The sequence below is a fragment of the Apteryx rowi genome, unplaced genomic scaffold, assembly GCF_003343035.1.
Source record: "Apteryx rowi isolate R43461 unplaced genomic scaffold, aptRow1 scaffold_332, whole genome shotgun sequence".
Lineage (NCBI taxonomy): Eukaryota > Metazoa > Chordata > Aves > Apterygiformes > Apterygidae > Apteryx > Apteryx rowi.
In genome coordinates, this window is record NW_020449775.1 from 460271 (window position 1) to 487543 (window position 27273).

The 27273-nt window shown below is 40.7% G+C and overlaps 1 protein-coding gene across 2 annotated transcripts; it reads right to left on the reverse strand.

Moving 5' to 3' along the window:
- Positions 1 to 24: 24 nt before the first annotated feature.
- On the reverse strand, positions 25 to 26792 carry SMCO4 (single-pass membrane protein with coiled-coil domains 4). Of its 2 annotated transcripts, XM_026071925.1 has the most exons (3): positions 26667 to 26792; positions 24415 to 24507; positions 25 to 893 (listed from the first exon to the last, which is right to left on the reverse strand). In XM_026071925.1, exon 3 carries the CDS (start codon positions 761 to 763, stop codon positions 584 to 586), a length of 180 nt encoding a protein of 59 aa, XP_025927710.1. In that variant the 5' UTR covers positions 764 to 893; positions 24415 to 24507; positions 26667 to 26792; the 3' UTR covers positions 25 to 583. The 2 variants fall into 2 exon arrangements, with proteins under 2 accessions (XP_025927710.1, XP_025927711.1); XM_026071926.1 differs by lacking the exons at positions 24415 to 24507; positions 26667 to 26792 and adding an exon at positions 10589 to 10608.
- Between the last annotated feature and the right edge of the window lie 481 nt (positions 26793 to 27273).

Consider the following 27273-nt stretch of genomic DNA (forward strand, 5'->3'; position numbering starts at 1 on the left):
AAAAAGAAATTCTTTTCAAGTGAACTATATAGTGTTTAATGAAAAAATTATTACACGATGTAGGCTTTCACAACAAGTCACATTTTTCACAAAATAAGATGAAGATTCCAAGTAAGACTTATCTCCTTTATTCAAAAAATAAATATATCCTTTCTGAATCAAAGCATTTCATATGACATTAAGTACAAAGAAGAAATATACTTCTTTGGAAGTTCTGAAATAGACATACAAGAGCTCATGGGAGCAACATTATCCATAACAGCAATAATAGCTGAAAGCCAATYTTTACAAATTTATGGCAGAACACAATTTCCTTTTACAATATAGAGCTTCAAACAGATTTAAGAAAAAACACCATTTTAAAAGTCTGAAAGGCACATGAACTGGACCATAAAACGTACTGGCACATTCACTAATACGTTTTATGTTACATTCCTAAAGAGAAATTGTAGAACCCTAACCAAGAGAAAGACTGAAGATAACATCATGTTCCTTTGTGAAGTATTAAAAGAGTGGCAGAGATTTTCTTTTGGCTCTTGATATAGTATTAATACCCCAAAGTTAGAGAGTCTGAAAAGCTGCATCATTCAGTTGTATTTGGACGTGTTGCTACATAAACAAACACAACAATCAGAACTACTACAACAGCCAGTGTGGGAAGCACCACGGTGGTGATTTGTTGTCGGGCCTCTTGCATTGCCTGTTTTCTTTCCTTTTTATCTTTGGAGGTCTCTTTTTTGGGTTTTCCTTTTAGCTGCCTCATTCTCTTCTTAGGATCCTGTCTCACCAAAATGGGGAGCGAAGGGAGTCGAGCTGCAGAAGACAGGCCAGAGTCTTTTAAAAGATGGGGTTGAAAAATTCCGTCAGCTTCAAAGAGTTGGCCGTGCAAGAAACTGCAAGAGGAAAAACAAAACAAGTCTTTTGAGCAAAATYGACATATATTTAAAATAGTTATTACAAGCTTCACTTGGTAAATCTTTTGTCTAACTTGCACCAATATCTGTGCAGTTCTTTCAATGAAACTGAATCRCAGAGCACTCATTCACTTCATTAATCACACCTGCCCCATGAAAAATTAGAGCAGTTCATCATGGTGCGTATATTTGTCCAAGAGCGCTGAACTTGCACTGTGTTAAGCCAGAAGCAGAGCCCAGCACCATACATTCTGTGCTTCAAGGCAAACAAGATAACAGGGCTAAACACTTAATGAAAATAATATGAATTAGTCTTGCGTCAACACAGAGCACCAGCTGGCTGCCTCTTCTTGTAACAACAGCAGGCTCCCAACTAAAGGTCTGTGGCTCCCCACAGATCAGCAGAACGAGGAAGGGTACGCATGCATCCTATCATAATGAAAAGCAGCAAGCATTTATCATCTGCGCAAGACATTTATTAGAATAAAGGGTATTATTATTCTAATAGGAAAAAAAAAATGTGGGGAAAGATCTGCTTAAATTATGACTCTGTTTTTGTTGCCATTGAACAAGGTCTAAATCATAACATGAATCAATGCTGTGACTCTTATTACAGCTGTCATTTTTATAAGAAAAAGATCATCCCAAGTGATAATCAGCCTGCTTACAAATCACTGTTCTAGACAAGCAGTTGCTGATAAGCAAGTTGCTTTGAAGCATCTACTAGACTAATTTTTAAAAGCAGAAGTATCTATAAAGTGAGATTAACAAAAACACTGCACAATATGAAAGCCTCTCTGAGGCGAGAAGCATTAGTAGGTGCTTGTATTTCCATACYTAAGTGTGCAGAAAAGTTTKTTTGTTTGTTTGTTTTTTTAAGATGCCTACAGCTATGTAATTCACTGACCACGCTGGGGGAGGGAAGAGGGTAATTTTTTCAATATATTCCTCTTTTCCACATCTCCCATTTCYGTAAGTGCACAACAACTAAACACAAATTAGGAGGGTAACAGTTACAGTTTTTATGTATTTCAGTGAATTGAAAGATTACCACCCAAAATAATCAGCTGCTGAYCGTTCTGGAAGTCTTTCAGGGATGTGTTAATCTCATGACCATGTCAATTAAACCAACTAACTCCTTAGCCACAAACTGACCTCTTACAAGCTTTTCAAAAGAGAATGGGAGAATACTCATGATCTCAATGCAAGCACACACGTCTGGGGACAACAACATAGTGAATAGCCCAGCAAAACTACTGAAAAGAACAGACATTTTTCTGTCACTCTAACATACTCGGAATAAAACATACTAAGAAACTAATGGGTTACCTTATCTTTCTCTTTTCTTTCCCTTCCTTTTAAATCATAGAATATAAACATGATTTTAGTGTGCTGCCCTAGGTGAGCAGGAACACATCAGCAAGCAAAACCGCAAAGCTCTCCCGGGTCACCCCACACAAGATCTCCTCTTGATGTATCATCTCTGGTCAATGTTAGGAGTTGCGGCTACCCTTTTTAAAAAGAAGTTTCCCCCGAGAGTGGGACACCTTCTGTAGGTGTTGGTTATCTCACTCAGCCCTGTTTGTCATCTTGACAACAAAAACAAAACCAAGCTGAAATGCTCATCTACAGAACAAGAATCTCCCCCTACAGTTGTGTGCAACTACAAAGTTTTCCCATCCTTTCTCATAACGCAACAATCTGCCAGTTGCGACTCTCATCCAACCCTATTTCACCAACTATAGCAAAATATGGAATAACTCTACTAACTCATAATTACAGTGATGACCAGACTATCAGAGCTACCCTGCAGTGTCTCAAAACCAACAGCAAATCAACAGATCAGTATTTCTACCTTTAAATGGGCCTTGGATACAATCTCAAAAACCAGAAGCGTGACAGGATATCTGTTCAGCTGGTTTCACTGATTCTGTATCATGTGCACACACCTTTCAGACAAGCAGTTGTTTCTTCTGACCATAAACTTTGCAAATGTAATCCGGACTCTGAGGCAAACAGTTTATGCTTTATCAAGACTGGAATTCTGGTGCTCAGGGTGATTCTCAAGGAGACGATAAAATTCAAATCTTAGAAAGAATCAATTCCTTCTGCAAGCTGCAGCATTAGACACTAAATACATAACAGATTTACAGAGACCAGACATGGCCAGTGAACTTCAGGATGGGGAGGCAAATGGAAATGGGCTAGAGAAGTTAAAGGTGACACCATGTTCCAGTCTCTCTGTTTATTCAAATAGGACTACTGCATTTCTAAACTTCCATAAATGTTTCCCTCAGCAAACCCTCAGCCCCCTTACTGGCTCAGGGGAGGGTCTCTGGTATTTTACCTTCTGAAAGCTACACTTTTTTTTTTTAATCACTTTGCTAACTTCCTCTCTTCAATCTCTGGAGAAAAAGTAATCTCTGTTTTACCTCTTCAACTTCAGTTCTGCTCCTGCTTTGGTCACAAGCTTTATTACTGAACTCCAGAAAACCTGCTATACAAAATAAAGTTTTACATTTGTCCTTTGGTATAACTAGAAAACCAGAGCGTTGTAGGCTATAGTATTTGCACATTGTTCTCTCTGTCTCCACTGTCAATGTMTATCAGCAGGTTTTGTATCTAGATTACTCAAGAGACCTAGGAAGTGATGGACAGTAAAAGCCCTTGGGACTTTCTATGTACCATAGTAACAAACAGGAGTTGCTGCAAAACCAATCTCTCAAACAATAAACGTATGCCTTGTTCTGTATAACATCACTTGCTACCCAGACACTGAAAACATCAGTTGTTTCCAAGTCTCTTTTAAATGAATGTTTCATCCTGAAACAAAATTATACAAAGTTAATTACATACACTAGCTAACATCTGAAGGATTAAAACAGAAAGCCTTCCCACAAATGTCAGCAGCACTAGAATTACAAGTTCATGTTCTCAAGTTTGGGGATCTGGCATCAACCTCCAAATATGTTTCCAATAGACTGGGTTACTTGGCTTTGCTACTGGCGGAGCTGGACTTGCACAGAAGTCTGGCCCACAATTTTTAAGCAGATGAGCCTTAGGATTCATGTGAACTAAACCATAAAATAGAAGCAGTGAATCTCTGCAAGTCACTGCCAGGCTCCTGCTGCCACTAGGAGCCTGGACATGACTGCCAGGATTAGACAATTTCTGCAAGAGACAACAWCCCTCCCAACGGGAGGGCTCGAGGACACTGCACATGCTGGTATGTTAATGCTGGTATGCAGCACTTCAAAACAGCTTRAACTGAGGCAGGGCGCTCGCGTGGACACCACAGCGTTCAGTTACACACGGGGCAAATCTACGGGCCATGTTAGGCAAGGGGAACAACAGTGCCACAGCTGCCCCTTTCCACTTCAACGTCTCTTACCAGTCACTTGTGAGCTTCCCCCCCACCCCTATGAACCTCACCGGAAGGCAGGTGACTGTTCACAGCTAGGGAAGTGAAGAAACACATACAGAAAGACCAAGCAGCTTTAGCCAAGCAAGCTGGTGCTGCAGCTGGGATAAGAGCAGCAGAGTCTTATTCTCAGCAGTGTGCACGGCCCAAGACAACAGATTATCTCATGTTACTCAGCTACCTCCACTTCTGGCCCATAACCACCCTGCCTGCTCGACGGTAAGGCCAAACTCAGATGAAGACARGAAGGAAACCGGACAGCACCAGGATGGCTGTAATTAATCTGGCTACGCCTGCCCATTGAGAGCATCTCAGAGCAGGTCCCTGCCAGAACGGCAATGAGAAAGTGATGGCTCACAAGTACTCTGGTCTTTTACAACCTCCTCTCCAGCCTCAACGATCCTAATGATCCTACCTCACTCTCCACAAGAAAAATAATCAGAAGCTTACCTTTTCATTTCAAATGGGAGCTAAGAGCCTCCTTTCCATTTCTAGTCTCCCCCAAACAGGAGAGGGCTTGCCTCACAGACTGCTCAGCCTGGCCCAAGCTTCTGCAAGGCCAGAAGTGAGCACCAAACTAGTTCAACTACTGCTTTTACTGCAAAGAATCAATAACTGCCTCAATCAGGACATTCATAGAAACAGCCATAGAAAGGATGAACATAGTCTTGCAAAAGTGGAATATCCATGGTCCCCAAGAGTCTGACAATAGTCTTGTGCCAGCCAATAAAGCCTGTTTACTTTCTTTTCATGAATTTCACAATTTAAACTTTCATAATAAAATTGCACAGGGGCAATTTAAAAAAATTTTTTTTTAAAGCTCACTATAGTAAGCTGTCCCTCAAATGCAGGAATCTCCTGGCTGGAAAGAAACTATCTTGATTGTCATCTCAAGAAAAGGAGCATTGCCGGGCATAGTTGGTTGAAACATCCAAATCACAGGAATCGCCTCTTCTCTCTGATACAGCACTACTGCGACTTGACACATTCACTGAAAAGCTTGGTCTCAAGCAGAACAAAACATAAAAGTTCAAGCTACTTAAGACCAACCTAAAAATGTCATTTCAACAGAGTAAGAATTCACAAATTTAGTGCCTTTGCTCAAAGTCTAGCTAGTGCAATTCCATTCCTCCCTGCCCATTATCCAGACTGCTTCTGATATATGAAACGCTCTTTATTCTAAATTGCCGGTTTAAGTTATTGGAACTGTTTTGCACAGCTACTCTCAAAACCTAAGAGCGCACATCAACAGACTTAGTTATTCACACCAATGCTGAAGCATTTGTCAGCATCTTAAAACAAGTCAAAATACAGTTAACCAGGGATAGTTTTGTACCAGAATAGTATAGTGAAACTTATTGGGACTAGTTGCCTTCAAAACACACCAAAAATACTCCAACCAGAATTTATGGTAATTCACTGTRKTTTTTTTGTTGTTTTTTTTGGGGGGGGACGGAGACGGGTAAAATCAACCCTGATCATTAGTAATCTGCAATTAAAAGTTTTTCATACTAGACATGACTATTCCTGTAAGACAGAAAAAGCAGTGCTGACTCCAGCTGCATTAACACCCGCTAAGTACTGCAGTTTCTGGATCTCCTTCCACATGCCACACATGCACAGAAGATTTAGTTTATCYGCACTTAGTGTAATCACATGTCTAGACATCTGAAGAACTTATTATCGCCAACTTTACACCATGAACGTATTAGCCATGTTAAGCCGAATAATTTTTCTCCAAATCCAAATTACAAGTGTTTGCAAGCCAATTTRGATTAACCTGGCCTCCTGATCCTGCTACTGTCACTGTAACATTTCTGAAACAGCAAAACATCTTGAAATTCAAACAAACAATCCAGTAAGAATTAATTTTTATCATTTACATTTTCCCCAGGGCCACGTATGTTACTGAAACATAAAAAAAAAAAAAAAAGGCAGAAAAACAGGACACACTGTATTCAAACTGGTTGCTAGCAGTAAGGAAAAAGGCCACAAAATACGTAAGCAGACAATACTCCTCAGATTATATTAGTGTTTAAAAAGCCCCCTAAAACCAGTAGTTCCCAAACACTGAGACACACCAACATCACAAGTCAGTCAAGGAGAAGAGCTCGAACTAACGGGCTTTCCTAGGCGTATATCACTCTAGAGTACCACAGCCAGGGCTGCCGCTGGAAGGAGGCTGGAACAAGAAGAGCGCCCAGGAGGTGGAGAGAGGAGGCAGCAGAGACCCAGAGGACTAGCGGGAAGCTTGGTTAGCAGGAACCACCGCTCAGCACAGAACAGAGACAAAAATCAGGAGCAGTGTCCGGCCTCATGCTAAGGACTCTGCCTTCCATCAGGAAGAAAGAAAAGTGATTCCCACTGCAGGGCTCCCAAAGGCAGAGGCCACAACGCAGAGCCCGCTGCTGTTGCACGTTCCCAGCGGAACAGCTGCAGCGTCTCCGCAGCGAGGCGCGGCGGCTGTGGTCAGCAGCTTGCTCTCCTACTTACGAGGCTTTAATCCTCTTCTTACCACACATAACTTTAGCTTCGCTGCGGCTGAGCCAGCCACCACGGCGCGGAGCCAGCAGTGCCTGACGCAGCAGAAGGGAACTCGACGTGCTGACCCCGGTCAGCTTGGGGAACCGGGTGCCAACAAGTCGGCTCAAGTAATACTGTTCTCCTAGCTGCTGCCCAGAATTAACCTGACAGGTATCTGCTGCTTACACGCCACTATTTCCCACCTTTGAAACACACTTTATAGACACGCAAATGATTATTTTTTTTTAAATAATTGAACTGTATGTAAAATAGTCCCTAGCGTTTGCGTAACTTTGTAACGAATGAACAAGACCTGCTTTAGATTACGCCACAGAGCAGATTCACTCCATAAATCATTTTACCTCAAGGTGAAATACCACATTTTGAACATGGAGTTTTCTTTGGTACAGCTCTGCGGTCTGGCCACTGCTGTAGCGGCATCAGCGAGGTGGCTAATTTCTAACTGTGATTCGGCCAGCTTAGAGATGTAGCTAAGTGGGAATATCAAAAAGCCGGGCGTATTTTGGTAGGAGCTTGGGGCAGATTTATGAAGGGGAATACCTAAGCCCCGGTGCAGAGCTCTGGCCGGGGTCTCCAGACACCTCAGTTCCTCAYCCAGCCTTTCCAAAGATCCAGCTCTCAGCCAGCTCTTTTTCTTGTGTTTCAGTTTTCACAGGTGGACGAGAGAAAAATAGTGATCCTTGCACCTTTTCTGAAGAACGCCTTCATCCCTTCAGATGGGTGCTAGGTGGGTACCCTGYAGGATTTACGCAGCTCCTCGAGCAATTAGATGCCCAACTCCGGTGCAGAKCCAGAAGCTAGATCTGCTCACGCACGTTGGAAAGGGCATTAGGCACCCAACACCTTTGCAAATCTGGCTCTGAGGAAGGGGCTTTTAAAAAAGCCTGATTATAACAGTTTTTATCTAATATGTAGTGATTGCCCAGCAATATTTCCAACCATTTTCAAGCAYGATTATTAAACCATGTTTTAAACACTAAATGTAAAATAATACAGTTTAAAAAAAATCTTCATTATTTGACAGGCTCCAGAGCAGCAAAATGTTCTGTATAATCACTTGTGTGGGTGACAGAGACGGACAGAGCAGTGATTTGCCAATTTGACTAAGACAGCTGAACCCTAAAGAGCGAGCCTGCCCAGGAGATTAGCAAAAAGCACTTTAATCCCAATCCCACTCTCCCTCTCTCACCGCAAACCTCCTGGGCCAACCCACCTTCAACGACAAAAGGCAGCCCCAGGATGAAGGGGATATTCCAACYGCAGGACAGTACCTCTTCGTACTGAAACACAGCCTTATTCATGTGACCGTTGACAGAGGGAAACAATTATTATGTACTTAACGAAGAAATCTTTAATTTGCTCCTAATGGAACAAGTCCACCCTAAGCAAGCAAGGGCTCTTTGGGGAGAGTTATGCAAAATAACTCACAGCACCACAAATAACTCTCACTTCTGCACCGCCAAATCTGTGCTCTGGGTCACCCAGCTCATTTCTGCAAAACAGAAGTTACATAGCAGAACTGATGCATAACTGAAGATAATGCTTGTCAATGCTAAATTTGAGATCTTCATGTTTCTGTGACATTATCTGGCATGTGATTTCAGAGAGTGCTAAAAATGAAGAAAAACATAAAAGAGAATTTTCTGCTCTGTGAAAAATGGATTTTCACATTACAGCATGAGGCAATTCTTAATATCATAAAAATTTACCTCAGTCTATTTCACTCTATCAAAGAATTATGATTAACAAATYGAAACAACCTTCTTTTCAAGGGTAAAAGCTTTTAATTACACACATAACTATGGAACTATTAAGATACTGTCTGAAGTCAGTTTAACACTGCCTTTCAGTGAAATTTTTTTTGTCAAATTACAGACCTAAATCAGAATTGACCCATCGTTACCACAACATCACATTTACTGTAAATGCAGCTTTCACAGGCTCCAAACTATTCACAGCATTTGGAAAATGAAAGCCATCATTGAATTCTGCCAGAAAGTCAGAAAGAACAAGGCCACCAACAGAAAAAGAGCTATTTCAATATAATTTTCACAATTCTGAGGACTTGGATATAGGAAAAAAAAATCAGTATTAGAAACAAAAAGCCACGGGATTGCTGCATCTGGGAAGGTATCATTAAGCAGAGACTAGGTGACACTGTTTTCGGCAAATACAGTGTTATAGTGTGATCCTATCTGACCAGAATTCAGCAAAGAAACAGAACAGAATACAATGAAGAAAAAAAAGACAGAATCTTTTGCTCAATGAATGGGTGGGCAAATAACCAATATTTTTCTTTATATATAAAGAATCAGTATCAAGACAACTTTTGCAACAGGCTGTCCTATGAAGAAGTGGGACTAGTATTTACGGAAAACATGAGAAAAACAAGCAATTTCTGTCACTGCATGTATTCAATTCCTAGGGGAGGCTGTAAAACAAAATCTTGCCACTCTCCATGTATACAGCTACAGACGATCTTGCACATAAATGCAACAACCCTAGCATATGACTGGATAATATATGTTTGCTCAGCTGTTTTCTTAAAAAGCATATTTTTTTTCAGCTGCTCCTGACAAGATTCATTTAGATACAGAATATTTATCTTCCCATTGTAGTTACAGAAATTCAGTCCGCTTCTAAATAGACACACCAAATACATAATTATAAACTAACTAGTCACTGATATCAGAACCACTTAAAATACACATGCGTTTTTCCCAGATTAACTCCAACTATTTGGCCTCTCTGACAATGAGCAGCAATAGGAATCAAGTGTGAAAATAATATTTCTGTTTTCCACTATAGCTGTGTCAGGCTGAGACCTGGATTGTCACTACTAACTCATATCACAAACTGAACCGTCACCAGAGGGTAGCAGCGCTCATCTTCTGAGCTGATGATGACCCAGATGGGAAATACTCATTTTCTTTTATCTATCCAATGTGGGGTCTGACTGCTACCTCTCCAGTTCAAACTACTGTTTTCCCAATAAAGTCACTCTGTGAAACAGCATCACTGTATACTTGTTTGAAACAGATCCCTAAGACATAACCGAGGCAGATCGCCAGCAAGTCCGAGGCCTGATGTTACAATTTCGTAATGCAAATATAAGAGCTGAGGGACTGTTGCTGGTTTTCATTATAATTCTATTGTCATTAAAACTTTGGCACTGAAAATTCAGTCCCGGCTAAAAGTTGGCAGGCAAAAAAACCATGCCCGCAGCAAGAACGGCTTGTTGAATCTAAACAAGAGAAAGGCCAGGGCAGAGAGTGGGTGTGGGTGTGTGGCTGGGGTTGGTGGCGAGGTGGGGGAGAGCGATGGAGACCGGTCAGCTGAAAAGCTGAAGATACAACTCCCAAGATACAAGGGCACCATCTAAAAACAACCCGTCTGTACTTCCTGACCACATGACAATCTGTGTATGCTGGACACAAATCATCTGCGAAACAGCTTCTCAAAGGGCAAAAAACAACAAAAGGAAACCTGTCCTGGCTCAAGTTACAGAACTATACGCAATAGGAGAAAGCGGGACACAAGCGTATGTGGGCTCCTGATACCCTCCTGGGACAGTCCTGAAAGGGAAGATGGACAGCAAGGCAGTAATGCTGGAGTCTGAGGTTTTATTTTATGAAGTATCTTGAGGTTATTTACAGATTTAAAGCAAACTGGATGTGATGCCAGAGCATGTTGGACAAGGGATTCTGACCTCAAACTCGCTCCTTCAGGGCTTGTTTGAAGTTCTGGTTTTTCAAGCTTTTCTTGGCACAGATGGTTTTTCAGTAGGAGGTTGAGGAAAGACTGCTGGCACCATGCCTGTCTCTCCCTGCCTGTACGCATGCCAGGAGAGGACTGGAGAACACTGGAGAACAATTTATGACAAAATCACACAGAAATCAACCCAAGTAGAATTGCTGAAGCAGGTGAACTCTGTCAGAGGAAACTTTTTCAATGTCCATTCACTGTCCCAGGAAAGGGGGCTTATTTTTCTGTGGGGGACAAGTATTTTAGAGCACATGCAATGAATGCAATGGCTTGCCAGATTTCATTCTCACCTGTGTTGCCTTCCACACTCTCTCACTCGATCTGGGTAATCAAGTTATTGATTTAGGAGATACTCAGGCTAGAACTCTTCTCTAACACCCACAAATCTGTGCCCTCCCCTAACTCCTTTCAAATTACAGAAATGCTCTCAAGTAGCAGTGTCACAGCAATGCAATCAGGACACCTTTTTGGAGGAAGGGAAGATAAGAACTGAGACTTGCAACACAGGATGGGTGGGGAGAGTTTTTTCTTCCTATCACTGGTCTCATTAAAATCGCATTCTTTCTACTTCCCAGCTTAAACCTGAAGTCTTATTACATTTCACTAAACAATCCCACGCTATAATAAAGCGCCAGACTCCCCTGCCATGATTGATAGACTCTGTTTGCAATTATTTAAGGAGAAGACACATAATTACATACAGCTGGATTAGGCTGATTAAATCCGTGTTAGTGTCTGTCAATTTACACATAATAAGACAGTGTGACATTAATGTAAACTAATTTAAATGCAGAAAGTTTAATTAAGACCAAATAAAATTACAGGGACTAAAAGAAAAGTTCTGCATGGCCTAACCAAAGGGAGTTTCCCCGCAAAACTACCCTCTAAACACAAGCTCGATTTTGCCTAATCAGTTCTGCAACAACAGCTCTTGCACCACCTATTTATGTACTCCTRTTTACAGCCCTACTGTCAGGGCTTTCCATCAGCTCAAAACTTAGAAACAAAAGCAAGTGCTATGGTCTTGTGTGGGTAATGCATTTATCCATTACAAACAAGCATGGGTAGGCAAAGAAGAATGTCTCATTGAAGTTCCTCTATAATGTTCAGCAAACAACTATTGATTAAATACCACAATTCAAAACCAGAAAATCCAAATGACCTTTTTTTTAAAGCACTCATCGAGATCAAAACATTACATTCCCTGATGTAATAGGATTCATATTCTCCCTTCTCAATTATTCCCATACAGCCTTTCCACATAGGTTTTTTTTTAAAGCAATTCACTATATTCACGATGCTCTGAGAAAGTTGCCAATGATACACAGTCATGCATTAATCTCAATATGCTGAATGCAAGATACCAGCTTCATTCTCCCCACTGAATTCCTCACTGACCAGATCCAAACTTTTCCAGGAGTATTCATGTTTGTGCACAGTTAGAGTCATCTTTTTCATGCAACTCACAAGCATATGCAAACTGAATTCCTAACCACAGGTTAAATGTATTAGGTGTTTGGTATGCAGCCCTTTCAGACTGTGTAAGACCATACATGCAATCCCAAGGAGATCTGRGAATGGACCCCAGGAGTCCTGTTATCACCATGCCTTACCTTTTTCCCCTTCACGCTCTCTGTGATAATGAGTTCACCTGCTCTATGTGTATGTATGTGTGTGCACGCGTATGTGTTATTTCCAACTCTAATGGAGACGCTTTCACTGTTTGTAGGCAAGCTGTGCCTAAGTGCGCATTTTCCAAGCCAGAGTTAACTAGGACAAGAAAGGTGCAAAAGCAGTGCCATAGCAGACCTAAGCTCTACCAGTAAGCATGCTTATGTTTTGCTACATTAAAAAGTAGGAGCTAGGATCTCACACAGGCCAATTCACTGTTCCCCAAAGCACTGTCAGTCTTTCCCACACTACTATTTCCTCGCATGTTCCCTACTAAATTAAATCAGTTTGAGTATCTCATTAAAGAAAAAAACATTGCAGAATTTGTTTCATTTTTAATGGTCTCTAGACCAGTTGAGCCTGCTGCTCTGATCTGGTCTACTAGTGAATTTGTGAGCTACTCTGCTCAGCCACCTCTCTAAGCAGACCCCACCGTGTTTCAGCAATTCCAGAGAACGTTGAAGGACACACAGAATCCTCACCAAATCCTCACCCCAAAAGACAGTAAAAAATCTGAACAAGTCTATCTCCCATTCATGTTTCCCACAGAATTAGCTTTTGCTTCCCTTTTCCCTTTCCCCCAGCTGACAAGGAAAAATTTGAGAAACAGAAGTGCTAGAAAGGGTTACAGTGCATTCTCCTGGAAAACACATTAAAATTCAATACTATATTAAAACTGTCCAAAAAATTAAGCCCCTTCCTGTTCAATCATGTCCCTCAAACTCTCAGCCAATCTCCCCATGCCAGTAACAGATTGATGTTAGATAATCTATTTTGAACAAGTCTACCAGTTTTTCTGAATACATTTTAGTCCTGGTTTATGTTTTGTTTTCTCTGGCAGCACAGCTATTTAAGTCAGCCTTCTAAGCCAGAGCCCACAGTAATTTTTCTTGTTTCTGTTCCACTGCAATCCTTCAAAGCATCATAAAGGCAAATTTAATAAGCACCTCAATTCATATTGCTTTCTATTTATAATACTGCAAGCACCTGCTGCCAAGATCTAAGCAGATATCTTTCTTACTTTATAGAGATTAATTCAGATTAATCTTAATGGTTTCATATTTTACAGCAACTTCAAGAAGCATGCCTCCAAACCACTTTCTGCATTTTTATTTAAGATCCTACTTTCTAACTCTTAAAAACACTGTTCATTTCGTTTCACTGTTCATTCACTTCACAAAACTGAAGTGAACCAGCTACATTTGGTATTATCTTCTATAGAATTCAGCCGATCCCTTCCTTTAAGGCAATTGCAGGCACTCAACAGTCCAATCATGTCAAGTCGCACCCAGAACCTAAAACAGTGTTAAGTCAAGTCAGCTTTAGGGCCTAGGCACAGTTTGGGAACTGTCTGTGTGCAGAGGAGAGGTGTTTAAAGGTGCCTGTCCTTTAAACTGGTAAAGGGGCCAGCAGTCATGGGGTTTGGATCACATGCTATTTGACCTACCTTAAAAAATGGATTTATTAGTTTTTTATCTTACCACTAAAGTGCCTGTGAACACCAAATGACAATCAGAACTCCAAAGTTACCTTAAGCCCGACCTTTCAAAGGAACTGAGGCATCAGCTCTTTAGGAGACACTAGTGAATCCATCTTCTAAAGCTTACACAGTATTAATGGATGCACCCCAAAATTCAGGGTTGCGAACATACTGGTATCCAGAACATTAACATCAACCGCTCTTGCTCTTGTTTCATTTACCAAGACCACAGACAAGAAGTCTAATCCAGGGAAAAAAAAGTTAGGCAGAGCAAGTAGATGAGCAAGATAATGAAGCCAAGAAAGAAAGAGCAGGAGAGCCCCCATAGTGTCTGAGTAAAGAAGAGAAGAGAAACAGAAGAGAAAGAAAATAAAGCACAGAAGAAAAAGCTGTATGGAAATAAAATAAAACCTAGATGGAAGAGTCAATCCAGCAGAGAGGACAGACATCAATTACCATTCTTGTCTCTGGACTATGTTTGTTTGCTCTTAGTGGCTGATAAGCAAGGCTTGTATTTCTCGCCCATCTCCTATCTACGTATTTAGGTGTGCTATACCATGCTCCACTACAACCTGCCAAGAGATCTTACAGAAGACTTCACAGGGCATGCTGAGGAGAGTTTAATCTTAAGAGTGACCCTTAAGGGCCTAAACTCCAGCTCCAGAGGATTGTTGTGCTATTTGCATCTCTGCAGGGCTTTGAACATGCAAGATTTTATGCACTGACTGAAAACAAGCATCTTTCTCAACAAAAGAATGTGCTGTTGCTGTTTTTAATTATCCCAATCCTGCAAAGATTTGCTACTAACTTCATGAGAAAAGCATGCTTATAAATGCCTGAAGTTTTCCAAACTCTTTTGTTGAAAAATTATGCAAATGAAATGGTTCAGGAGACAAGAGAGACATCTTTGTAAAGGAGGATTCAATATCAATGCTCTCCTTCTCTTACTTACGTATCAACAACAAAAACTCAATACATCCATTATCTTGGGAAAGCACAGATTTTAAATTTTTTTCCAACATGAAAGGGATAAGGATATAGATTTCCAGGATTTCCTTGGCCCTTATAATGAACATATCTCAAAAAATAAAGCTGACACATGGACCTTGTAAGTCATCCTTAAAAAGGAGATCCCATACATCTCTTCAGCCTCTTGCTGCAGCTTCCAAATTACCATCCCAAAACCTCTGTATCCTTCATGTGTTCTCATTGTCTTCTATATTTATTCCTTATCATTTAGGGACGTTTTGAACTTTTGCAACAGCTATATTCAGTAAATCAGCTACAAGCAGACATGCTGCCATATTCCACAATTCCAAACTGATAGCTAATACTGAATTTTAGACYTTCAAGCAAATAGGGTGACTTGAAATGGCAAATGTTACTTTGTCTACCCATCCATAAATTAGAAGTGACAGTAGCAGATTATTACTCATCCACTCAGAGTGTTTGTTTGGCCCTGAAAAAACTGGCTTTATTCCAAGAGCTGGCAAACACTGGTTAATATACATGTAAATGTTTTATTTCTCTCAGAGTAGGCAATTTCACAAAATGAAATACCAAATTAAAGACGACCCTAGTTTTCCTGCTGATGCCCGTCTCAAATATGGAGCTACTGAAAGCCTTTGCAGTCTTTTTCACACTGAGTCAACAGGGAAAAGCCATCCTTTCTTTTGAGAGTGAGACAATTTCACTGAAAGCTTTTTATATAAATACTAATCATAAAAGTTCTCCTGGAGTTAAGTGAATGAAGACTGGTTTATGTAAGGCTCCTGTACTGACTTGTTAGATCAACATGTACTGAAGTGGTTTTGCAAACTGCTTCAAACAGGTTGCTCCTCAATACAAGAGCTACAGGGCCAGAAGCAAATTCAGAGACCCTAATTTTTATTGTAAGAGTACTTTAAAAATGCACTTTACAGTTTCTAAGAGAAGAAGGGGCATTTTGTCATTTGAATTTTTAGTGTAAGCATAAAGGGAAAGGAAAATGCTATTTTCCCAACAAACTGCTACTAATCTGAACTGCAAGGAAGAAGGGAGACGGACTAAGAGAAGGGATGGAGGATCAAAGAGAGCTAAATAAAGAGGCAGCCTCTGGACAAAGAACGAAGTAGTRGTTTATCAGAGCTTCTTACTTACCACTAGTCCAGCACCTGAATATGCTAAATAAAGAAAAATGCAATACACTCACACTCTTGAGCATGGGGGGATGCCAAACCCAAGAGAATCAACAAGCTCACTGTGTGCATTTGGAGGCAAGGTGCAGACAGTATCCTCCTCTAGCAGGACTCCCAGTACCATCAATTTTATACAGGGAGCCAGAGATATCAGGAGATATCTAGACCTACTTCTCCTATGATACAGATCTACCAACCGTTGCTGACTCCTCTGTCCAACAGAGGAGGGATTTTCTGCAAGAACTAACCTAGCCTAGAAGCTAGAACTACAGACACATTTTTGAGAAGGGGAAGAAGGGTAAAGGATAGCCTTTACCTACTTTCCCCTCCCTATTCCCACACAGTGCTCTACATATGGTACATTCTCACCTTCCTAGAGAACACACTGGAGAGTTACAAACAACTAGAGATGCTAGTAACAGGCCAATTCACAAACCTCTGTACCAAAATGCCACAATATTAATATATTTCAGAACAGCAAACTTACCATGAAATACAAAATAAGCTAGAAAGCATCAGCCGAGTTCTTGACGGAGCTCAAGAGTCAAAAGTGTAAAGCACTAAAAAAAGAAAAAAAAAGAAAAAAAGGGGATGGGGGGGCACCCACAATCAAAATCCATCTCCTTCAACTGGACAGAAGAAGGAAGATGAACCCACMCTGATGGGATTTAACAACTACCAATAGAAGACCCTTTCAAAAGATACAGGACTATGTACATGTTGGAAGAGCTGAAGAGAAAGGAAGTAAAAGAAGTTCAGTTTCAGTCTGGCAGCTTGTCCCAGTTGCTACTACACTGTTCCACAGGTTTCAGCCAGGTCTCTCTGGACATAAGCACCTACTTACATGGAATGGACTACAGACCTGAGCTTTATGGAGACACGTACAGCAAAGACCACTGGCATTAGCACTACGCTTCCTGATATTTTCCATTTTAACAGGAAAAAGAATGTAGGCTCTACAACTCATTAACTAAAGCTGCTTTTGAAATTGTTTTAGTACTTACTTCTCAAAATCCCATGGATTTTTTTTTTTTTAACTACAGAAAATTATAGAGATCATTACTGCTAGAGCAAGCACACTGCCTAGTGCTTGACAACACTCTGCTTTGAACCTTGGACCTAACACTGCACTTCTCAGGGTTGCTTTCACACAAAGCAACTCTCCCTCCTCTTGTATGCTATTGCTTACACGACACATTTAGAAGATCTCACAAAGAAACCTGCTGAACGGAAGAGTGACATAACACAGCAAGACAGTGCCAGGTCCAACACTGGAGAAGATTTTTAAATTTACTATAGGGTATCACTTTTCAATGGTCAACTTTGTATGTGGCTGCAACGAACACACATGCTTGGCTGAACCGCTAGAGAGAGCAGTGCTCTACAAAAGGAGGGCACACTATTACTAGATAAACTACCAGCTAGATATCACTGATTATCACACTGGACAGAGATCTTAACTGGAGAGCACACAGCTAATCAGATTTCTTAACGGGCTTCTCTCAGTTTCAACAAGTGGTGATGCATATTGCATACAGGATTTAGAAATAGATATTTTTCCCAAATAGTGTGTACTATTCTACTACAGCATTCTACTGTCATCTCAGCTTATGTTTATATACCAGATGGAAAGCCAGAAGTTACATGAACAGTCACAAAGAGGTTAATCATTAAATTCAAGCTTTGCCAGGACAGCAAAGCTGACCTCTTGAATAAATTCTGAGCTTGGATAAAGGTAACATTTATTTTCCTAAAGAGGTTTCATTACCTATCTCTAGAACTGTGATTTCTTTTGAGAGCATGGAGTTAATCCAAATATACTATTTCTTTTCTACCCAAACAGAAATGAACACATTTGAAATGCAGAGAATACGATAGACCTCCCTTCCTTTCATTGTTCTGTCCCCTCCAAGAGAAACTGTACTTCACAGGACTTCAAACCTCAAGGAAAAAAAAAAAACTTTATAGTACTCTAGCCTGGAAAACACCGGTTTCTGTCTGTTTGAGATCTTTGTGATAAAGCCCATGATCCTCAAGTCATGGCTATTTTTCCCNAAAAAAAAAAAAAGAAAAAAAAAGAAAAAAAAAAAGAAAAAAAAGCTCATCTTTATTCTACAAGCCTTTCTTCCAGCACTGAAAATCCAATGTGTATTTTCTCCCAACTACTTTCATCTCTGTATTGTTCTTAACACTTTCCTAGAAAGAAGGTTTTTTAGCACACAAGTGGACACCTCTAATTTGATGAAGGGACAGAGAGAATTTGAAGCCTAGTCAGTTAAAAGAGATGACATAAAGACAGTTGCATGTGCTATATCTACCACCAAAGCTTTCTGACGTATTTTCTCCCTTCCCACTCTGATTTTCCTGTTTTCATTTTTTAAAAAATATTTACATTGGAACTGACCAACCGGCTGTTATAAGCTATACCATTAAACACAAGAGTTCCTTCTTTACCTCCTGCAACTATAACAAGGACCATCCTTAAAAGGAAAGTGATCTCAGTTTCTGATTTCCCACAGGTGCTGTGAAGTCCTGCCTGAACCGTGACAAGTCAGTGACAAATGGGGTGTCTTCAGGACTTCCCTAACTTTCTGAAACTGCCGTTTTGACCCACTTACATCTCTGGGAACATGAAGCTTACTTAGATAAGGTCTAAGCAAAAGTGAGGAAAACTACAGAGACTAGCATCAGTCAGCAACAGGAAAAAAAAACAAAAAACAAAAAACAGAAACAACTGCTTGTCTTTTAGAAACGGCACATAATTTCTTACTCTTTCCTTTTGAAAGTCTTGCCTCCTTTAAAGTTGAGCAAAGTTTCCCCAAAGCAGCCATCACTGATTGCATTCATTTTGCAATTTTATGTAAACAAATTTTGGAATATGAAATTAAAGGTCAAAAAAGGATATTAAATCATAGGATATATACTTCCCAGAACCTTGTACATATGTCTTTGGAGAAAAAGAACGAAAAATAATTGAACACGCAAGAGAAAAAGCTAGACAAGAATGTGGAACCTGAAAGGCTTTTTGCTAAGGTCCCTAGTGTCTTAAGAATTTATTAAAAGATGATGTTAGAGCACCTGAATTTCAGAGAATTACTTCAGAGATGGCTCCTGTTGCAGCAGTTTCTGCTGGAATATTTTACTCTGGCTGTCAGCCAAATCCTTGCTATGCTGATGCCAAATAAATGATGCCTAGTTTCAATGACAGATGCTGTTGTGTTGACAGATAATTGATATGTTCATATTCAGGGCTCCCTGGAATCTGCAACAGCAACGCTTTAGTCGCAAGACATATTACTGACAGCAGAATTCAAAGGGAGCGGCGCACAGCTGATGCTGCTGCGCCGCAGGTACTACAAGCCTGGAGGGACACCACCACTAACAACCAGGCTGGTCGGGAATGGTGGAGACCACAAAGTTTCCAGGGCAATGGAAAATAAGGACAGATGCCCAATAGTAAAAGTTAACTGGCCTAGTCAGAAACCAGCTTGCTCACAGAAAAAGGAAACCATAAGGCTTTCAACACAAGTTGCACATCCCCTTCCTGCAGGGCTTGTAACTGGGTAGGAGATGAAAGTCATAGAAACGCCACAGCGCTGAAGGAGCAGACGTGCCCATAATCTCCTTCTCTCTTTGACTTCCTTGGTTTCCTAGGCAGGAAACAGATTATCAACCTTTAAAAATATATTTGGGAAAGGTACGCTCCAAAGAAAACACCATATTTCCCCTCCTTGCATGTTCACTCTCCTGCCAATAACTTAAAATAAACTTTCAGGAATAATATTTATTTTGAAAAACAACTACAGCCTTTTTCTATTTTTTCAAAGATCTACAGCATTTACTTTTATTCTTATAGAAAATGCATAAAAGCACAAAAGGCATTACAATCTATGTACAATCTACAACCTAACTTTTTAACTTTTAATAACGCATCACCATATTTGTCACCCAGTGAGCGAAAACATTCATAGAATGAAAATGTTCAGAGAAAAATTCATACCCATTCATTTCACAAAAAAGAAAAAAACCCAACAACAACTAATATCTGGCACAAAAGATAGCATCAAGAAAATCCGTTGTTTTCTGTCATTTATCCAGCTAGTATATGTGGTTCAGCAAGTGTGCAGTGCGAAATATCTTGCTGCGAGGCCTCTCTTTAATTACAATTAGGTTAAGCTTAAAAATGCTTTTGAATTACCTTATACAGGGATTATCAAAGACATTCTAAGCTTACAGATAAACAGGAATCACTACCTGAAAAATCTTTTCAACCCCTGGGAAACATATTCTGTTGACTGTTTCCTAAACTGTATTTTTGAACACTGAACACAGCCCAGAAAGCTTCTGTAGTCTAATAACCGCTGCTTGCAGGGCCTTACCTAGCTCTCAGATGCTGTCTGTGCTTCTCAGCTAGTAGCCTGGGAAAGATTTGATCCTCCAGTCACTTCTTTCCTTATGTTATAAGAAAAAGGATCTGAAAATATTGATGTTAATTCCTCAGACTGCACATTCCAGCTCTTCCCCTTAATTCCTCCTCTCCTGCTCTCTTGTGCTTCTAAGGGTTGCTAAGGCCAAAACTGTCAGAAGACCTCTCCTCATACTAAATTTCTCCTTCAGGATTGCCCAGCACAGAGTACAAAGAGAAAGTTATGTAGGCAATGTGTGTTTATCATCAAAGCCCATATCTCTCCAACACACCAAATTTTCAATTAATTCAACAACATGGGATATGTAAAATATCCAGGATTATGTCCATGCAAAAGCACAGAGTGTTTAAAAAGGGCAAGGAAGGGCATTCAGTAGAAAAGCTTCAGGTGCCAGTGAATTCTTTTCACTGCTGTAATAGAGACGCTGCATAACCAATCTTTGCCGAGAAAACACAGAGTAAAAATTTAAGCATCAAGTGCCCAGGCAGGCACAGGAGTTTTTCAAAGTCGCAAAGGACAGCTGAACTGACCTCCCATGGGCAGCTGGGCATCTCAGGCACCTACGCAGCGCACGGGGAAGCAGCATGAGCAAATAGCTGAGCTAGCTGTGAACAGGTTTGAATGACCCGAGCCAACGACGGGGCACGTCTGGATGGTAAACCACAGGTAGGCCTGAGCTGCTCCCTCACATCCACAGCAGCGCAGATGAAAACCAGCTCCAGTTCAAAAGCTGTGTCGGTTTAAGAGTGGTGCTGTGCCTAAGCAAAAAAAGGCCAGTCTCTCAGCGCCGCATTTTAAATTGAGTGCAGCACTGAAATAAAGCTAGAAAGCTTGCAGACAAGATTTGACTCCTATCTAATCATTTGAGCGTGTGGGCAGAGAAGCGTGGGTCAGTCTGCAAGGCATTGCACAGATACACCCTAGCTGCATTAGAAGGGGCATAATTAGCCCGGGAGGAGCTCAGGGTTAATACACACAGACCATGCTACCAACGTGAGTTTCTGCTTGTTACTGAATCTGTTAGGAAGATGTATTCCTACCGCCTTCTCTGGGCATTCAAAACTCCCCTTGCTCCCCCTCAAGCACACACTAAATTTCTTAACTTTCTTTGCTATTAAATATGATTTTTTTTTAATAATCCATCCTGTTATTAATAGAAGCAAAGGTTTGAAAAGTCAAACAGATTCTCAGTCCTACTTCTGCTGTTGACTTTTGTGTTTTGCTCAGTTTGGACACAGAATAGAAAGGTCTCGCTCGCCTTCGGATTCTCCCACTCTGGAAGGCCGTGGTGTGGGTGGAAGACATGGACAACACAATAAAATGGTTGCATGCAGATCTTTCCCATTCTTATCTCCCAATTTATAATGTCATTTAAAAATGCAAAAACATGTTTGTTAGAGCTAGATTGTTTTACAGTAAGTTAACATGTCAAATAAATTAGTACCAGAAAGAAGGCTGCCAAGTAAGCCAGCATGAACTTTTAGAAATGTAAAAGGCTATTTAAAAGTAGTTCAGCAATCAAATTTCAGGGCAAATCTTATTTTCACAGACACTGTTTTCTATCCTGTTAAATGTTTCTCTAACCACTGGGGGAAAGACTTAAACAATGAAGGGAAACTGGCTAAGGCTTGGTCTGCAGTCTGAAATAATCCCAATTCAGTAGCAATAACCAGCATCCAGACTTCTGATTAATGGTATCAAACCCAAATATGTAGGCAAGGAGAAGTTTACGTGCACTTCTTCCTCCATGCCAAAGCCCTTCAGCACAAATAACTCCAAGTCTCTCAGCCTCCTAACACATTTGATAGTTTACACAACTGTAACTACAAGCCATGCCTTCAGATAGTGTCAACTCAGTAAACAGGAGTTTTTCTGATGGGGGAAAATAATGATGCAATGCAGCATTGCCAACTAAACTCCTCAAGCCATTTAAGACAGATGTTTATGCTTCAGTTTCTATCCTAAATTGTCCTACGATTTAACAGTAAGCTCTCTTACTCCAAAGTAGGCTGCACTGTGGCAGCAGGTGAACTGGTTTCTAAGTAGAGTTTAGGTTGAAAAAATGAACAGACAAGCAACTCTGCAGGTGACTCCCTGAGCTTTTTGGGGGTGTACCTGCAGGATCAGAGCCATATTTGATCCTGGCACAACTTGAAGACCCGACCAGTAGACCAGCAGCACCCAGTCTGGCAGTCAGTACTGCCAGGGGCTGGTATACCATAGTAAGTATCTAACTAGCAGGCCAAGTATCCCGAACACCAGAAGAAGCAAGTCCTGATGGGATAGTCTCTTCTTCCTTTTTACCCAGTAAGGTCCAATGAAAGGGTCTGGGATCCTCAATCTTAGTTGTATGGTGAAAGCTATGTACCCAAGCTATGTTTGAGGGTGCGCTTTTATAATTAAAAGCTGCACCCTGCAGCTTAATCCGAACGTTTTCTTGTCTTTGTCATCCTTTCACTTGGGTGTCAAAGTCAAGCACAAGATCTTTCATGATGCAAAGATGCTACAAACAGATGTTACTGCCATTTAACTACTGGTAGTCAGCCATGCTAGCAAATGAACTATAAGACGCAAAGCACTTAAATGAGTTTTAATAATGAGTTTATATAGCACATCTCCTCTTCAGGCCTGGTGGTGAGCACTATATCATGGTCAGAGAACTCCTCTCCAAGCGTCAAACAAAATTAAATTGACAAATGGTGAAAAAATAGTGAGACCAACTTCTAAATATAAAGCAGTCCAAGAACAAGATGGTTTTGTCTGAAATGGATATATGCCGTAGGTCTGATACATCCAAAGCATGATTAGCTATACCTCTAGCATGGTACAAAAACCCAAATTAAGATAGGCTTTTTATACTCATCAATATAAGGCTCAAAAAGCCTTATTAAAGAACCTGATGAAAGAGTCTATCTGAATGCAGCTAGTACCTACAGCATTAAAGCCCCCCCCCCCCAAAAAAGAATAACTGCTTTGCTTTCTTTTTTTTTTCTTCAAGTTTACCAGAGTGGAGTCACAGCTCTTTAACCCTAGTGTATAGTTGCACTCTTAATAAATTTTTTGAGAGCCGTCTATGGCCAAAAATCACAGCTGGACAAGTGTTTGTAAACAAAAATGCTGCGGCAGTAAACAGTCCCAGTCAAAATGGATTGGGTTTGTTAATGCTATACTTTAAGGGGTGCCCACCTAAGTAAACACCATAGACCACAGCATTCCGCTCTCCCCCACCCAAGCTCCCTTCTGCCTGGAGAAGTCATTTGTGCCAGCAGCAAGACATGCCACATTTCCACTTTCCTTGTGACAAAGATGCAAGCATATTGGTTTAGGCAGAAGCAGCTTTTGCACTGATGCTGCTCTTTATTTTCCACTTTTTTTGTGAAATATAGAGACAATTTCTAAGCAAAGCCTTTGGGGAAAGAGCTTTACTCAAAATCACTAGTCCTCTGTCTAGCACAATAACAGCAGAGAATGCAAATTAGTTTCAATAAAAGCAGCTGGCAATCAATAAGAAAGGGCTGGTCTCCAAGACTGAAACCGGTTCCTCTGAGGATAAGGGTTAAAAGGGGAAAAATATAAGATGATGAAAGTAAAGGAAGAACAAATGTAAACAACATGGTGTGTGTGTGGGGGGGGTAACAGAAGGAGAAAAAAATTTAATGGTACAACTAAAAAAAATAGGAAAAGCAACAAAGAACAGCTGGAGGTAAAAAGGAAAGAAACGTACAACACAATTAGAATGCAAATAAAAGGATCATTAGAAGTCTTGCGAAAGAGATGTGCAATCCACACAGAAGATAAAATAAAGATGGTGAAAGGGAGCAGATAAGAGGCTCGCTGGCACAAAGGTTTAATGCACCAGGCACAAGTTCGCAGTCCAGCCTGACTCATAGGTGCTGATGAGTCTGATAATGAGTTTCAGCATTCCTTCTATTGCACATCTGGCCAAATGACAAAATCCTTGTACATTTGTCCCTTCTAGCCTTCTGCCATAATGTTCTAGAAAGTCAGTACCCACCTGAATGAGCCAGAACCGACTCACTCTACATTTATTCAGACTCTTTCTCTAAGGGCCCTTCACCTCAGGAACTCCACAGGCACCTGTAACAGACTGTGAGAAAAGCCCAGCATTATCATTATCACCTGTTTAAAGAAAGAAAAAAAAGAAAGAAAAGAATTCCTCAAGACTGACACTTTCACTAAGTATCCCTCCTGTTGCATCCAATTTTCATAAGCCAATTAGACAGGGAATGCATTATGGTCACAGAAGCTGCCTTTCTTTGCAGGTATTACAGATACTCTTTGATATAAAGTGAAAAATAAAAGTATTTGGCACTGTTGGCAGCCTCTGATCAGGAGAAACCCAAGAATGAAGTGACACATCTACTGCAAGTGAGTGGCACAAATCACTCACCCTCTTTCTGCCATCTACATAGCTGACTCTGGTTTTTGGTTTTATCAATGTCCTCCAAAGCCACCTGGTTAACACGGAATTAAGGTCACTATTTTGCAAATGCCTTTAGCATTGCATATTGGGAAAGAGGAAGGCAAGCAGCTACTTTGTTCAAAGCTTTTCAGCCCCAAAGAATCTCAACAGCAAACTACACACCATAACTCCTTTGACACCAGGAATGTAGTCACCATCTTTAATACAGTAGCTGCTTAAATAGCATACAATAATTATATAGGGTGGAAAGTGGTGTTTTCTATGCATATGAAACTGAAGATGTAAGTCCTACCAGTTCAGAATATTTATTCAGATTAGGTTTTGACCAAAGCACTGATGGATTACACAGAGAGATCTCTGACAAGTTACAAATGCACTTAGTATACTTTAAGAACATTAACACAAAATAATTCAACTGGGGCATGCTCTATGCTTGGAAAGGTTCTCCAGGATTTCTAAAGAGAAAGTGGTCAGAAACTTCTAGTCACACTGACATCTAAAAGTATGGAAGTCCTATTTTTAAAAGATGAAGAAGTGACAGAGAGCAACTAAAGACAGTGTACAACAAATCAAATGAAGCAAGACGGAGAAGGGAAAAAAAAAAACTGAGAGTAAACCAGTAGTAGAGCAAGAGACAACAAAGAGAATAGTATCACACATTCTCATCCCCTCAAGATACAGGTGTATATACAAATATCTGATCTCTGGCTGTTTGCCAGAACCAGTATACAGAGCTTACTTCCTCTGTTGCTCACTGCATTTATTTTAGGGTTTGTCTTAACAAGTAAAAACCCTCCACAAGAAAGTGGCGTGGAGGATGGAGCAGCCTGCATTGTTTCAGAGGTTTACATCTTTACATCGTCTATCTCATGGCCTGCCACTACTGCTAAGACAATTACAGCATTATAACAGCACACTTCCCTAAGGTAGCAAGCAGTTAAGACCTTTATATACTGAAAGAGATGCCCTTCCACATTAGCACAGCTTGTTAGCCACAAACAGGATTAAGAGCTCAGCAAATCCTTGCTGAGCCCACATCTGTCATCATAACTCTCCCCATATGGGCAGAGAGGAAGGTAACTTCTCAGCTTTACTGGGCAATTACTGGAAAGCTGATATGGTAATAATAATAATAATGATGATGATGATAGTAATAATAACGGAGCAACACAAAGAATGTCACAATCACAGAAACTACTCCGAATTTCTTACCTGGTGAAAATAATGCCACCCAGTTAAAGAACCTGAGGTCTTAAAGAGCAGTCCTGCTGTTGTCCTGCTGGCCCTGTATGGCAATCAACCTCAGGAGATCTCCAGAGCCCAGACAAGACAACAGCCAGGACCTCTCTGCCTGACACTTCGCCAAGCATGACAGGACTTCCATAATCAGCCAAGCGTCAAGAAAAGAGAAGTCACATTTGCATGCAATGCAAATTGCTATTGGACATCATGGACACATCTTGCAGTGCAGGATGGAAAGATAAGGAGGGAGACAGAGAGATCTTTTAGTTCTGGAGCACACGGACCAAAGAAGTTGAGCAAAGAAGTGCCAGATTCATTCTTGGGGACTTCAGACCTCTTTGGGAGTAGCTGGGACACAGCTGTAACAGTAAAAGCAAAAACAACTCAATTCAGCAGAGAGACCTGGGCAAATCTAAGGATGAAAAGGCCCTCTAGACCAGACAAATCATTTTTATGATTAAACATACCTCAAGGACCTGCATTTTGCAAATTTGCGCTTAGTTCTTCCAAACTCTGATACCACTGCAAAAGATCAGTATATCCTCCCCCGAGTGTAGTCCCATGACAGCGCTGCTACCTACTGAACCAGGGTAGGCCTCTGTGATTCTCCATGGAGAAACTCTCCCTTTTCAGCTTAACTGCATGTGGAGCCATGTGGCCAAGCCCTACCATTTGTCAGGCTTCGAAGCAACAGGCAAGGCAGAAAGATGATGGAGGAAGAAAATTTAAAACAAAAGTGAACACGGAAACTGCATTATATTGAGCATTATGTACCATAGCCAAATTACTTATTGCATGATCTACCATCCCATGAGCCAGCTCACATCACCTAATCAGCATGTATATCTTATCAATATGCAAAAGCATTTCACTGGCTCTTTAACGTATGAAAAACATTGTTAGATTAAAAAAAGCAGGCTATTTTGCTAGCAGACTGATACAACAGTGAGCAATGTGGAAATAATTAGTCTACTTTCTCATTCGTTACTCCGCACACCTCCAAACAAGCAGCTACAAACTAGCTGTCACCTAGCAAAGCGTGATTCAGGGTAAGCAACTCAGAGCAATCTTCACTCCATCCCACACTCCAGGATGGCCTCAAAGCTCCGGTGGCATTTCAAGGACAGAAGACGACATGGGTATGCAGCCACTATTAAACATCCTATGTCTCGGACAAATCAGCCCCAT

Coding starts and splice junctions, on each gene's coding strand:
- SMCO4 (XM_026071925.1), bottom strand. CDS start 763: ATGAGGCAGCTAAAAGGAAAACCCAAAAAAGAGACCTCCAAAGATAAA.